The 16,404-nt window shown below is 40.9% G+C and overlaps 1 protein-coding gene across 10 annotated transcripts in view; it reads left to right on the top strand.

Annotated features, from left to right (window-relative positions):
* LTA4H (leukotriene A4 hydrolase) overlaps positions 1-16,404 on the top strand; it is a 388,232-nt gene that overhangs the window by 37,072 nt on the left and 334,756 nt on the right. For all 10 annotated transcript variants that reach the window (XR_015061718.1, XM_085895360.1, XM_085895364.1 and 7 more), the window contains exon 3: positions 8,389-8,519. Coding sequence is in view for 9 of the 10 variants with exons in the window: in XM_085895360.1 (XP_085751486.1) it covers positions 8,389-8,519 (131 nt within the window). In the remaining variant the exon portion in view is untranslated. The remainder of the gene's footprint in view (positions 1-8,388; positions 8,520-16,404) is intronic.

A 16,404-nucleotide genomic window follows, 5' to 3' on the forward strand; every position in this document is an offset into this window, starting at 1 on the left:
TGAGCCGCAAATGTGGCAGCGCGGCGGTGCCCCGACTTCGTGCTCCTTCGCGGGTTTCGTTGGCACTGCTTGGAGTGGGGTGGGAACGGGGCCCCCTTTTCGCAGTATCTCAGCGCGGGGGAAAAAGGGGAATTGTTGATGCTCTGGGGAAAGAGGATAGCTGGCTTGCTTGGGTCCCGTGACGAGCGATTCCACCGCGACCTCTTCGCCGACCGCCGTCTTCCTTGCCTCGGACCCGAGCTCCTCGGTCTCTTCCTCAATTCTCCTCAGCCGACTGCTGCAAACCACCTGTACGCCCTCGCCTCCCGACTCCACTCCGCGCTCCAACCCGACTCTGCCCAAAACACTCTCCGCTCAAACCGACTCTGCCCTTCTGCCACTCTCCGCTCTTCCAAGGCCGACTTCGCTCTTCCAAGGCCGACTCTGCTCAAACCGACTCTTTTCTGCCACTCTCCGCTTTTCCAAAACCACCTCGACTCTGCTCAAACCGACTCTCCCGAGACCGGCTCGACCCAAACCGACTCGAACCAAACCGACTCGACTTTCTGCCACTCTCTGCTCTTCTAAAACCGCCTCTGCCGAGACCGACTCGCCCCAAATCCGCCCCGCGCTCGGCACTTTATAGGCCGGCAGGAGAACCCATATGCAAATTTCTGGATCAGAACGAGCTCGGGGGTGGAGCCACGCTCGCCCATTGGACGGAGAAAAAGGGGTGTGAACCTCCCCTGATCCTAGAATTTGCATATCTCGATTCTACACCGACGCGCCTGGAGGTGGGGCCAAACCGCCCCGCGCTTGCTGATTGGACGGATCAGAAGTGGGCGTGTAGCATTCCTGATCCGAATTCTCCTCGGAAAGGCCGCATTTTGCACTCGCGGCTCGGCGCGCGTCCCGTACGAGCCCAGGACAGCCTGACGCTCGGTGCTCACAAGTGGTGCGAGAATGGCCGCAGAAAGAGAGAGGTGAAGGTGGTGGAGGCTTTATGGTGGTGGTTTATGGCCATGGTGCCGTTTGGAATGGCGGTGATGCGATGTTTGCGGGAGCGAGTTGTGAAGGTAAAGATCATGGCTGTTAGCGTTGTTGTTGTTGTTGTGGTTGGTGGTTGTTGTGTGATGGCGGTTGAGACGTGGTTGGTTCAAAATAAAGATAAAACAGAAAAACGACTATCTCAAAGCGTCGCAGCCCGAATGAATCGCATTTATTCCCTCTAAACAATGGGTTTGGTGCTGACTACACATGTACTTACAGAGATATCTCACCTACGGGACCTGAATGGTGGTTTGCGAATTTCCACAACCGTAACAATATATATATATATATATATATATATATATATATATATATATATATATATATATATATATATATATATATATATATATATATATATATGTATGAATATGAAGACCACAAGGGGAAAACCAGAGATGTCACTTTTTATAAATTTCAGGGTTATTGCACCTGCCAATAGTTGGCAACATAAGGTTTCCTCTCACAATATTACTTTAACAAATAACCAGGGGTGTCACATAATTTATATGGTATAAAGTTTAGTCGTGCAATGAAAAAACAAGTGTTGTCAAAGCTGAACAAGTAGAAACCCAGAGCTGTCAGTACTTTACTCCTGGTTATCTTCCTTTCATTCATGTTAACTGTTCCACCATAATATTCAGAGTTGAGAAACTAAAAAATGAAAGATTGTAAAACTTTCACAGCATAAACTCTGAGCACTACAATAGCCTATTTGGTTATATCATGGGCTCCGTAGTTGGTGCATATCGTGGTTCAAGCCTGGTGAAACCTTTATTGTGACTTTTATGGGACCCACGCCGTGGCTTTATGGTTAGTGCGTCTGAGTACCCATCCTCATTCGATGTACCCACCGCTCAATCAACCTGCTTAGGTATATGAGGGAGTCACATGAGGTGACTTCGGCTATTGCGGGGGTGGTTTATCCTTGGTTTCCTCCCGGTTTTCCATCATATTAAGTAGTACGGAGTAAGAAATGGAGAATCCGTCGTCATATAAGCGAAATACCCTTGAGTATGGCATTGAACACCAATCAAACAAAAAAACTATGACCGTTTAATGTTGAAAAAAAATAATCTGTGATCACCAAAGTCATGTAATGTATGCTAATAACCAACAAGCATGAATTTGCTACACATCCTGGGTTAAAATTGCATGGCAATTATTAAACAAGGGAATAACCAGTGATGTCAGTTTGCAACATTGATTCGTTCTTTGCTCTGCAATTAAATAACACAGAAGCTTGGCAAATGCTACATGCTTAATTTGATCAGCCAATGATCACTCTTCCTTTTACTGGAAAAGAAATCTATATGACAGTTATTAAACAGTCCAACAAAGTCTTGAAACTTTGTTTTTCAGTTTCTTCAAAATTGACTTATTCTGACATCTCTGGTTTTCCCCTTGTGGTCTTCATATATATATATATATATATATATATATATATATATATATATATATATATATATATATATATATATATATATATATATATATATATATATATATATATATATATGTATATATATATATATATATATATATATATATATATATATATATATATATACACACACACACAGAAATATTGTTGTGGTTGTGGGGGTATATCCAGGAGGAATTCAATAGGAAAGTTAGGATTGAATTGAGGAATGGAGTTGTTTGGTCCTTGGATGTTGTAGGAGACATCTCGATATAATTAAGAAGGGAAACTGTGAGCTTACATTTTGCGTGTCAACACACGGGGGGTGATGTGGTGTCAATTGGATAGGGATTAAGAATAAATTCCCCCAGTATGTGATTTCCTCCTGCAACCTCTTCCTACGTTTATGCATTTACAAGTGAGCCAGGCGTGCCGAGCAGGGAGAGGCCCCACCTTCCCGGGTTTCAGGCGAGCAAGCCATGCCCCGGAGGTGGAACGGCTGTTTGGTGACATCAGACAGAGTTCAGGGAAGGAACGCACGAGTGCAGAGTGAGGGATGCATGCGTTCGAGAGAGAACATAGGAGATGGCCTGTAAGAACAGGGCTTTACTGCTGGCTTTCATTTGATGCATGAAGAAGACTGTACAATTCTTGTATTCGTGCTGAGGCGATTTGGCTCATATACTGAGCAAGACGCTGACCATCTTGGCTGGTCATGTGGGACAGGTCTCGAGATCTCGTGTGTGTCACCGAAGGGGATGGCGCGATTCTGCAAAGCCGTGACATCGGTGAGTACAATCGCCTGACAAACGTTCCCGCTGCGAGGGACTTGTCGTTATTATCCGTGCATCTACTCATGCAGGATGAAGCGCCTCAATTCCAAGTTTCATAAAGACCATCTCTGTACCAAGTTAAGTGCCAGAATAAAGGGAGGGTTTGCTTTTCTTTTATTTTGTCTCCCCATGCCTGTATTCAAGTCCATGTGTAGAGGCACCTCAATTTAGACTTTCGGATTAATTTACCTCACGTATTATTATATTCTGATTTTTGTCCTTTGTAAATATTTGTCTATTTTCATTAAATCAGTTTATTTTAAGTTGCTGTGTCTGTGTATTTGTCATGGGGTTCGAGTATCAACCCCCCTTGTGCTGTGCCTCCATCACTCCGCCATTGCACCCCACCCCTCCTGCATAAATTATAATCTCCGTGGATCAACGTGTCCACCTCCGATTTCAGGAAAACTGCTTGACCATCCGGGCTGGCGGTGTTAACCGCCCGTCCCCACAATTTGGGTTGGGGGGTTTAACCTGACCCTCCAGCTCCGTGACTATATGTTATATACAGGCATCATACGTGATGTTGCAAATGTTATACAGTAACCCCTCAAATATTGTGGGTTTTTACCAATCACGGGCAACCTATTGTGTTCCGATTTCATTATCGTAGTATTTCATTTCAGCCAATTGCGGTTTTTGAGCTGAGATGAGTCATTGTTTGTGTCCACGTGTGGGATTACCTCTCATTATGAGTCTTTTTTTCTTGTTTCTCACGCACCTTTAATTGTAATAATTGGACCATCATGCGGATATGAAGCTAAATTTAATGATGAATCATCATCAAACAGGAAATGATGTATGGAGATCCTATAATACTTGATTAACAAGATCGAGTTGGGCACACAACAGTTGATAATGGGGCCCAAATGTAAAACAATGAAAACAATTATTTGTGCCAAAAGGCAGAGAAAGGTTATGACATTGTGCAAAGAAATAGAGTAAGTAGATAAGTTAGCAAGCAATGAAAGTGCGGCATCTGTGGGCCACCATTACCAGATCCATGAATCAACTGTGTGTAAATGTGAGTTGAATATCCGTGCAAGGATTCCTGCCAGCAAAGCGCAAAAGGCTCATTCCAATCCTATGATTCTCACACTGAAAGGATGGAAAATGCACTTAATGTTTGGATTGAGGACCAAATATAAAAAAAATGCCTTTGAGTGGACCGGTGTATGGAAGAAATCATTGCAGATTTACCAACATTTTCACAAGGCACCCGGGGCCGAAGACTCCAGTTCAACCAGAGCTCATGGATCTATTCGAGGTGAAGGGATTTATGCTGGAGCAGGTTTTTAATACCAAGGAGACTGGATTATTTTGGAAAAGGATGCCAGCTTGTACCTTCCTGTCCAAGCAGAGAAGGTCTGCTCTGATTCAAGATGGCTAAGGATCATTTTATCCTTCTTTGTGCCAATGCAGCAGGTGACCATTATCCTCCCGATGATCCACCAGCCATGGCAAGTTCTGCATCCAAAACTTTCTAACCACCATCCTCCCACCCATAGCAGCATCATCATCATCCTGAGCCAAGTCTTGTGTTTTCTATTTACAGCATAGTATAGTGCGAACGGGTATGTAATATGTTTGTCATCACCCACCTCGCTGTTTTTGGAATAAATTTAAAAGGTAAAAGTGTTGTTTTTGTTTAATTTACACTGACTGTATTCATTATATTTACATGTTTATTTCAATGTTAACATGATATATACATATAAAAATGTGTATTTCTGGTAGCTGTCAATCTTTTTCGATATTTTCTCAAAGTCCAGGAACCGAACCCCCACTTTCCCATTGTCCCATGGTTTCCACAATCGTGGTTTTAACTATCGTGTCATTTTACAGGAACCTCACCCCGTGATATTGGAGGGTTTACAGTATACACACGTTATGGGTGATGTAACTTATTGCACATGTTATATGCATACATTATATGTGACATATGATATAGATATAGATATATATATATATATATATATATATATATATATATATATATATATATATATATATATATATATATATACACAGTATATTATATTCGTGCTGGGCTGATATCGGAACCAGTAATCGGCACGACAGGCAGATATCGGCTGTTTTTGGTAATCTCCTTCGGCAAATTAGTCAGTGTGGAGTGCTGATTACCGATTACAGTTGTACTGTGTCCAACTCAAAAATATTGAGGAGATTTCACGTGTGTTTAGGGAGAAGTTCAATGAACAAATTTAAAAAAGAATGTTGCACTTTATTTGTTTCAAAGAGATGTGTATAAACATTATTCTTTATTTACAGCTGCCAATCGTCGTGTGTCAGTTGGAAAAAAATTTGGCTTGGTAATTTGGAAAACAGGTTATTATGGCAAACGGCTTGGAAATCAGGTGTTGTCATTTATTTTGCTTTGAAGCGCACAAAGACAAACAAAATAACCTTTCGAAAGCACACCCAATTCATATAAATTAACCAATTGCTTTGGAAAAAGCTTCTTGGCCAAAGGAAAACGCAATCACTCATATGCTGCTGAGGTTAAAGGTTAAAACCTACTTTTAGTCCTTCCTGACAAGTACTTCTTGATGTCGTACGTTCTTGGCATACCGAGTGTGTCAAAGCATTCATTAATTTTTTTTCACATTTCAAAATCGGACTGACAGTATTCTGGGATGCTTACTTCGTATTCTGGATTGTTCATTGCTGCTTGTGCAGCATATGATGACAAACTAGAGGGGGAGCACTCGCTAGAATGCAAAACCTCCGCCGCCAATACTGCGAGGTCACTCAAGTGAACCTGATATCCTGTTCATTCAATTTGATGTCAACAGTGCTCACAGAGTTATAGTTTACAACTTTCCCTTTTACTTTTAACTTTTACATCCTCAATTCATTCGTCATAACTAGATTCCTTGAGACAGAAATTGATTTTACATGGGTATATCCACCTGAAGTTCCAAAATCAGCCGCAATTATAATTTTGGCATGTTTTTTTTGGTTGGAAATCACTTATAACATGTAGAAATGCAAAAAAAAAATATATATATCGAAATTTTGTTGAAAAAAAAGTTGCAAAATTTTTTTTTTCTCTAACAATTTTTTTTTGGTGGGGGGGGGGGGGTGGAAATAACTTAAAACATGTAGAAATGCAAAAAAAAAAATTCAAATATTTTTTCAAAATGGCCACCATAGCAGCCATATTGGATTTTGGACCAAGTCCAAAATCTAATGGCATGATCCTTGGACCATACCTAAACCCCCACCAAGTTTCGTCGAAATCCGTCGAGTTTTTCCGTAATACTGTTCACAAACAAACAAACAAACAGAAAGGGGTGAAAAAAGTAACCTCCGATCTTCGATGGCAGAGGTTAAATATAGTCTTTCATCTGACAAGGCAGAGAAACTCCTCTTTCTCAAAACGAATCTGAGCTTTGTGGACTTTTAACTATTAAAGCTCAAAAACATGGCATTTTCCTTATTTTGAACTATGCGAGCATGGGGAACAACCCTTTGTGACCTGGGGACTCCTGGCCTTTACTGTATTTTGTATAAAACTTGCTTTTCACATGACCAGACAAGTATGAAACGCTTCGTTTTATATCCGTCAATAACTTGTCGAATGAGCACACTTTCTTCCTTCCTTCCTTCCTTCCTTCCACATAATTTCTACTTCATCAGGATGAAGATTACTGCACACTGTAGCTCACCATTCATTTTAAAATGACAGGATGCTGTGCTGTTTGATACACCAATCGATTAGAGAAATGATTTAAAATGTATCGATTCACAGCCACTCAAGAAGCATCAATCTGTCGATCATGGGCATGGCACCGATCTGGCACTGTCCACTTCATGTGTGCACAATTACATCATTATTTACCACTTTATAATATGCATCCTCAGTAGCAGTGGCGATGCACCGTCGTCATAGCCAGTTGAAAGCAAAAAAAAATCATGGCACCATGATAAGTGGATGCCAAAAAAAACAAAAACATTTCAGCATCGGGAGCATAATTGGGCTTTTTTATTATTATTATTTTTTCAAATCAATAATCTCGGTTCAGTTGTTTGTTTGTTTTTTTTTTTGTTTTTTTTTTTAATCTGCCAAGTACTATAATATTACACACACACACACACACACACACACACACACACACACACACACACACACACACACACACACACACACACACACACACACACACACACGACAACTCAGGACTGTTGGATGAGACGAACATAGCTACTGAGCTTGGGGGAAGAGCCATGGAGGAGCTTGCCACTTCCCGTGGCACTCTGGATACCAGCGATGTCACAACAATGGCACCGCCCCTTTTCACTGCACTCGGTGCACTTTTCACTTTCACTGAACTTTTCACTTGTGATTGTTTATCCATCTTCTATTCTTTTAAATGCTGACTGTCAAACATAGAAGCACCATGAACCTGCAGACGCTCTAACCATTACACCACATAGTCTGGATAATTAAAGTCTGCAATTTTTATTCTGCCAAAAGCCAAATGCATGACCTGCCATTTCAAAAGTGAGACAATTACTCCTGGTGGATGAATTCTGCATGCCTGTCTTCGTGTTTGTTTTTATTTATTTTGAAGAAGTGTATATATACACACATTTACCTGATTGAGGAACTGTTTGTTCATAATTACAGCGCAGCGACATCGCGCTGTTATATAATTTTAAAATTGTATCCATTTCATTTGGAATGTATTTATATTTAAATCCTTTAAGAATAATGTAACACCTTTCAAACTTTTCAAAAAGTTACATGAACAAAGATCCTTTGGCAAAGTTCCTGCAGATCAATATATTTATTCTCATTTTCGACAAAGTACACCCACGATAAGGCGCAAAAACAATTTGTAAGCAAGCCAATCAGGCTGAACCGATTTTACAGTTCATGTGTTCTGTGTTGATCTGTAAAGCATCGTGTTTGTTGTTGATATTGATTTACTTTCTGGCTTAAAAATGAATCGTGCCATTCCAGATGTGTACTGTATTTTGTACCATGGCAGTATCACAAATGCACTTCATTTGCATTGTTTGTTTCGTGAATATTTACTATTTATCGTTGAGCTTTATATGGGGCCGTACTTCCAGGTGTTGGACACAAAAGGCTTGCAGATAAAGACGGTGACTGCCAGCAATGGGCCTGCAAGTTTTTCAGTGAGACCTGCACACGCAGCCCTCGGCTCAGCTTTGGAAATAACTTTGTCATCTGCTTTGAAGAGGTAAATTGAGCACGTTTGATCAGTTGCCGTACTCCTAGATTTTATTTTGATGATTTGCTAAGCCCCCCGCCCCCTACCTGCCCCATTTACTGCTCCTTTACAGTGAAAGAAACTTGGTTGTAAAGGATGGAGGTTGTTCAAGATTTGCCTTCAAACACTTTCTGTGATCTAAGGTCCATGGAGGAGCTTGTGGAAGTTTCTAAGACTTGAGCAATTATTATATACTAGCAAAGGTACCTGGCGTTGCCGGGCAATGCTGGGTCCTTCATCCCAGCCCTTTCCCCCCCTCCTCCTACCTCCACCGTTCCCCTCCCTCCTCCCACAAAGGAATTTTCACAGGGTGTATATTTGGAGACGTTAGCTGAGGTGTTGACCTTTATTTCTGCAAAGTTTTCTTTCACATGTAAGAGTTATCTTGGTAAGGCTCTTTTTGTTTATTAGGTCATCTCGACCGAGATGACCTCATAAAGCTGGACCAAATGTCCGTCCGTCAACAATTTTTCTTTCCGATCTTGATGAAACTTAGTATGTGGGTCGAGGTCGATGAGTGTTACACAACGATATAACTTTTGTCCGGGTTCAAGGTCAGGGTCAAGGTCACGAGGTCACTAAGTTATAAAAATCGCCATTTTCAAAACCTATCTCTGTCATTTTAGGAGATATTCGGCAACTGGTTATTGATTATGATAGTAAAAAATATTATCTTGTGTCTAACTGGACAGATTTTTGAATTTCCATCCCGTTTGACTGCCACGTAACCTGGAAGATGGTCAAAAACACCTCCTGGTACAAAGAGAACTTTTTACTTCTGATATTGATGAAATTTGGTATGTGGGTAGAGGTCGATGAGTGATACCCAACGACATATTTTTTTCCCGGATTCGAGGTCAGGGTCAAGGTCACGAGGTCACGAAAGTTGTGAAAGTCGCCATTTTCAAAACCTATCTAGTCTATCATTTTAGGAGATATCTGGCAACGGTTCATCGATTATGATAGTAAAAAAAACATTATAGAGATGACCGTCACCCCCACACGGGGGTAATTTTTGATGATGAGCACCCTGCTAATTATCTTCAAAAGGGGTGTTTAAATTAACCCAAACACTCAATTTTCATTCACGCACTTCCTTGAAGTTCCCCGAGTATGCATGCAAAGTTATGGGCCGCTAGGTTTCATGTTTTTGGAGTTATGGAGGACACACACACACACACACACACACACACACACACACACACACACACACACACACACACACACACACACACACACACACTTATCATTTTCAATTCAGGACATTATGAGAGAATGAAAGTAATCAACAGTGTTTGGGATTTGAAGGTCTGACATTGCAAACAATGTGTTCAGATGGCAACACCAAACAGGCAAACATTTACTTCACTGTTTCTGTCCTGCACAATGATGCCTATGCCTTTCATTTTGTCATTAATTGTGGGATGGAAATATTCGCTCATTATTCCCACTTACATTCATTCACCCTCATTCTTTTGATTGTGGAATGGTCTCCCTGTGTCCGTTATCTCGTCCTTACTTTGAACAGTAGTTCAAATGCACTCATCAATGCACATTGCACATCCACAATCTCTTCCTCACACATTCTTTCCCATTCTGATCCTCTCTGGGCTGTTGTTACTCGTTTTATTGTTGTTCCTTTTTCTACTCCTGTGCATGTCCACCTCCCCAACCTCATACCTACTGGTAGTTAATAAACCTACTGCCCTTTGTTGTTTAGCTCCTCCATGAGCTGATACCCTTGTACAGCAAAAAACAAAATCCCCTGAAGTTTGCCAGTGACCACATTGTCATTGTGACCATTTTGGGAGAGCCATAGCTTTCAATTTATCTCCCATAAACCTTGGTGCACTGACAATTTTCAAGTGTCATGTACGTGCATGGAAACCTCCAGTGCAGGAGGAAGATATTGGGCCCATCATGCTTGTGCTGTATCAATACTCCATGAATGTGATCTGTAAATTTGCTTATCTTTTAGGAACTGACCCAATCTTTATCCATTAGCCAAATCTAATTTGGTGTCGGTGTTCCATTCATGATTAAGTTGCAGATCTGATTTAATGTCTGGGCATGTTCACATCCCAAATGAGGACAAGGCAGTTTTTTTTTTTTTTTACACCAGCATGTAAATGATTTTGTGCTCCCACAATACAATGCTTTGTTTCAAAGACACGTTTCAACATTTATTTTTTCCAGATATGACTGACAGAGGTAATGTAGTTCTCTACTGTAACACATAATTTGTGCATGCCTGGTGTTGGTTTCATGGTTAGGATGGCGGGCTTCGGATCCTAGGGTCCTGAGTTCAAATCCTGCTCAGCTATTGAGTTAATACCGGGTGGGGTTAACTCATCCTGTCATCCTTCTGAGGTTATCAAAATGAATGCCAGCTTGCTGGTATCCTGTGTCGGAGTGGTGACCCATCCAGGATTGTGCCCAATAGCCAAGGAGACTGCTCAGGCAGCACCAACGCTCTGCACAGAGTATGGATGGATGGATAGATAATTTGTGTGTAACCACAAACTAAACGATCCCTTTGTATCTGGAAGATGCTCTATATCTTCATAACAAACTAGAACAGCACTTGTTAGAGCGCATACCTCTGCCAAGCTGAACAGTTTATGTTTTACATCTCACTGATAGGCTGGATCTGGATCCTGACCTGAACCAAAATCTTAATCGTCTTGTTCTTGTCACCTACCCAACTCAACCAACGACTTTTGTCATAACTCATCCACAACTTTTTGAAATGTCATGCTGTGTATCGTTTTGGGCCCCATCTCTCAATGGTGAAGAATCACTTTGGAATTAAAAAAAAAAACCTCGTATCTGGATTTTGATCTTCACCAAAATCTAATCAATTTATCCTTGTCACACACCCAACCTGTCCACCAGGTTTCGTCTAGGTCCGTCCACAACCTTTTGAGATAACCTGCTTACAGACAAATGAGACAGACCTCCGTCCCCCTTCGGTGGCGGAGGTAATTACAGCGTCGTTTAATTAATATCACACCTTTATGTCTCTACTTTTTAGTCCCAAGTATTATTGCAGCATCATCTACCGTGATAATGATTCCGAGGATGCGGCATGGATATGATAATAGGCCAACTGTCTTTTTCTCCTTGGGCTTTATGATTCATTGTATTTCCTTGAATAGATAAAGCAAAGGAAATGTACTAATCGACCTTCCCCCAACATCCCCAATTTTTTGGGGCGACTAAAAAGCCATTGTATCTTCATTCATCAATTGTATTGTAGACTCTTGTTAATAAAGAAATACTCTTAAGATGCACAGTAATTTTCCATATCACTATGATAAAGATTAATTTGAGAAGTTGTGCACCAAAGAAAATGCAATAAAATGACAGAAACTGATTTTCTAATCTGAGCTTTTTAATTTACAGCACTCATTCAGCCAATCAAAGCATATCTTCATAAAAATTAGTTGCTCGTTTATTTTCCTTCATATTCTTTTTGTCAAGTTCAAGATAGACTTTCATGTAGAAATCCTTAAACAGTCATCCTATTTGGGAGTAGGTGTATGACTGTCATTTTCCTGCTGATGGCGTTCTAATGCCACGAATCTCCACCAATCCTTGCTGCTAAAACCAAAGCAAACAACATGTGTCTCGTTTATTCTACGTCTCGAAGAGGTGGGCAGGGGTCAAGCAGAATGGATCAAGGTTATTCTGATTTTTCTGACAACCATGCATGATCTTTTCTACCCTCGTTAACCCCACCCAAATCCCTCCTTCTCCCAATTTTCCAGTTTTCCCTCCTTAAATGCTTCCTCTGTATCTATCTTGTCCACCCCATGCATGCGTGTTTTTCCTCATGTTTTTGTCTGTTATATCATGATCCAGCCAGTGTATTACTGTTTCACAAGCCTCGACGATGATTACAAAAAAAACAACTTGTATTAAAGCATTGTCAGGGGTATTTTGAGATTATTTACTTTTACCTTTTTATGCCATCCTTATCAATTAAACCTTCAATTTATCCACAATTGCCAAGTAAATTAACTTTTGTGTGACTTCGTCATGACTACTGGTCATGGGCAAAAATATTGTGGTGGTCTTTTGATGTGAGAAAATAGCCTCTTTCCCCTCCTTTCCCCGATGAGAAGTTATGATTATGGTGGAGATCGGAGTGGGGGGGGGGGGTAGGAAATGAGAGTGGAAGGTATTATATACTGTGATATCATTTTATTTATTTTTGGGTACTTAGAATATAGGTCTTCCAGAATTTGGTCTCTGGAGGTTGCATTGTGTGTTTACTGGTTACCCTAAACTCTAGAATGTTATTGTATGCTGTTGCATTAAGATTTCCCTTCCTTGGAACCAAGGGGCCAGACCTGAACCATGAAAAACAGCCCCAGACCATTATTCCTCCTCCACCAAACTTTACAGTTGGCACTATGCATTCAGGCAGGTAGCATTCTCCTGACATCCACCAAATCCAGATTCATCCGTTGGACTGCCAGATGATGAAACATGATTCATCACTCCAGAGAACGCCTTTCCACTGCTCCAGAGTCCAAGAGCGGTGACCTTTACACCACTCCAGCCGACGCTTGGCCTTGTGCATGGTGATCTTAGGCTTGTGTGTTGCTGCTCGGCCATGGAAATACATTTCATGAAGCTCTCTACGAACAATGCTTGTGCTGATGTTGCTTGTGATATATATATGTATACGCTCTCACACCGTGGGCGTTTTGCACACCCACAAGCTGGCTCGTGATCATTCACACACCGCTCTTGGACACGAGACGTCTCTTGGTGGCCCCGCAGCTGAATCTGCCCATCCGTGTTGGCAGCACTGTTCGTGCTGGGCATGCTTCGCAGCTTGCTGTGTCCCGCATCCTGGTTCCCATGGAAAAAAATGTAACCTGTACTTGTACATCCATGGTCACCACAGACCCAGATGCAGTTGGGTATGTAGCATGGCTTATTTGAGTTAACACCAACTCTGTGCCTTTTGATATAAGTGCTTGAAACATATCCGGCCGTCACTGCACCGACCAAACTCGTCAGAGATGGGCCGTGGGATGCTCGGCGGTTTGTGGGTGCATCGAAAGTCGAAAGCTCTGATGAACTTAGTGCACAATATCTTGTGCACCCATCAACACCATCACTGGTAAGGGTTCAACAAGTGAGATGAGTGACTGTGCCTCAGAAACAAAGGAAAACTATTTAAATGAAAGTGAAATTGTCAGTGATTGAACAGTGAACATTTGTCAAGCTCTTGGACTGACGGAATCCACCTTATGAATGATTCTTGCAAATGCTGCTCAGAGTGTTTCACCATTACTGCAACATGATTAACTGCAAGTTAGATTCAAGTGATTAAATGCAATGTCAGATGTTGACGACCGCAGGGTCGTCCCCCCTAACTCCCCCCTAACTGCACCTTCGTCCCCCCTAACTCCACACCATCACCACTCCACCTCCATCACTGCAAGCAACATTATTTAACATAGGTAGGTGAAGTTTCATTTTATTTAATGTGTGTGTGTGTGTGTGTGTGTGTGTGTGTGTGTGTGTGTGTGTGTGTGTGTGTGTGTGTGTGTGTGTGTGTGTGTGTGTGTGTGTGTGTGTGTGTGTGTGTGTGTGTGTCTGTCTGTCTGTCTCTTTGTCACTGGTTCCCTCTCTTACTCTCTTCCCCATCCACCCACATTTTACCATACAACCTCCACAAATTACATTGTTTGTTATGGGAAAATTACTTTGGTTTTACAGATTTTTGGATAACAGAAAGTTTTCGGAACGCAACTACCATGTTAAACGAGAAATTACTACATATGATGCTCAAAGTGGGAATAATGAAACAAACAGCAGGAAATACACTCTGCCCCCCCCCCGTGGCACCACCATGACATGGTGGCTCGTACTAGAACTACGTGGGAGGCATGAATTAAAATTGTTTTGGGGTTTTTTTAACACTTTTTTTTCACCTAAATCTCAAAATTATGGTTTTAGCTTGAAAAATTGGCAGTTTTCAGGTCAAACTGGATTTTAGGATCACGGATTTGTGGCTTATTACCTGTATAAGCTTTGCTCGACATTATCATTGTGTTTATAATTAAAACAATTATGGCAGTTCACCGATATTGTACTGTTTAGTTGTGCATGAGCAAGCAAGCTAAGTTAATAATATAGTTTCAATAAATTTGTTAATTTAATTTCAACAATCTTGTATAATTCTCATTTTTTTATTATTAAATTGTTTAATCAGGTGCATATAATTGTCATTATATCAGTCATCCCCCCCGCCCCCCCCTTTCTCTCTAACTATGAGTATCAGCCCTTGAAAAACCCACATCGGTCGAATCGACCTCATATATATATATATATATATATATATATATATATATATATATATATATATATATATATATATATATATATATATATATATATATATATTATACACATCTCAAAGCCTAATCACGTCTCTCACCTGTAATTGGAGGGAATAATCAATCGCCTCTCACATAACCAATTACCTTGGGTGGCTATGATTTTTCAATAAATTAACCCCCATGTTCTTCCAGCATGGGTGTTGATTTATTGAATTTATTGTTGTTTTTTTCGTAAACTGCTTTTGGCATTGCATGTGGTACAGTCTTGGGAGCCTCAGTGGTGCGTGTTACTGTCGACGCTGTCGTTGATAACTCGCCAACAAGTGAATAAACTGGTCAGGTGGTTGAGAGGTGTGTAACATTAGGAATCTCATGTATGTTCCACTTGTGAATGTCTGTCACAAGCTGTAGAAGAACCAGTGTAGGGTTTGAAATGGCAAAGAGCTTACCTTGGGTAGCTTACCAAAGAGCTTACCTTGGAAGTCGTTTCAGTCTTTAGTATAGATTATACAAATATAAATTTATAAATAAACCTCATGCCGTCTCTGTCCCACCCTGAAACATGGAAACACTCCTCGGAGAAAAAAATGTAAGTAAAAGTTGCTTCACATGAATCCAAACCTACAAAAAAAATTTCAATCAGACAAAAAGTTGAACTTGAGCTGTTTTGTAAGGCAACAGACCACTCCCTTGATTGCTCCCAAAATCCAAGCTGAAACCCCAGTCCTAAGCTTCTCACCCATCCCAAATGTTCTAGGTCTTGCAAAAGCTCGCCTGTGCTCATGCTCTGCTCCATTTGCAAGGCCGCAATATTTTAAAAGAACATAAATGACGGATTACTGGGGATAAAACAATAACAATGGATAATGGAAAAGTGGTTTTAGACAGAAAACATTGAGGGGAGACTGCATGCTATCTTAACGATTAAAATCAACACATTTCTGGTTACGGTGTGGATTTACTTCACACTTATTTGAAGACATACATTAAGGAGATAACTGCTCTAATCCATACATTTAGCCCTAGAAGTCATTTCAACAATTATATACTCCTTTTGGAGCTTGAATCCCATCCAATGTCTTTTCTTTACCCCACCCATTCATTGAATGGAAAGGTTTCTCTGCTTATGTACTTGGTTTGCAAGGTAGATTTACTTTACCATACTCATAGGACTTGGCTTCAATGGAACAATGGGATGGTCGTTAGCAATGTAAACATCATTGCAACGGGAATGGTGGCATCCGTGCCTTTTATGGAAGATGTTGATGTAATGGCCACAAGGTAGGTGGGAGTAAAAAAAACACATGATTTGGAAATGAAAAATGCTGGAAAGTGAGAGCAAAATACCGACACCTTGAAGTCAGGTTGAACCTTAAATTGGTCCATTTTGGCAGCGCTGGGTTGTGACAGTGAATATGCCATACAAGTGAGTGTCATGCCTCAGGCAGGCAGTTGGGGTTGGTGTTTATAGCAATGTGAGATTGTGGCTGAGA

This window comes from Eptatretus burgeri, chromosome 9 (assembly GCF_056783735.1).
Source record: "Eptatretus burgeri isolate ZD-2024b chromosome 9, Ebu_testis_v1, whole genome shotgun sequence".
Taxonomy (NCBI): domain Eukaryota; kingdom Metazoa; phylum Chordata; class Myxini; order Myxiniformes; family Myxinidae; genus Eptatretus; species Eptatretus burgeri.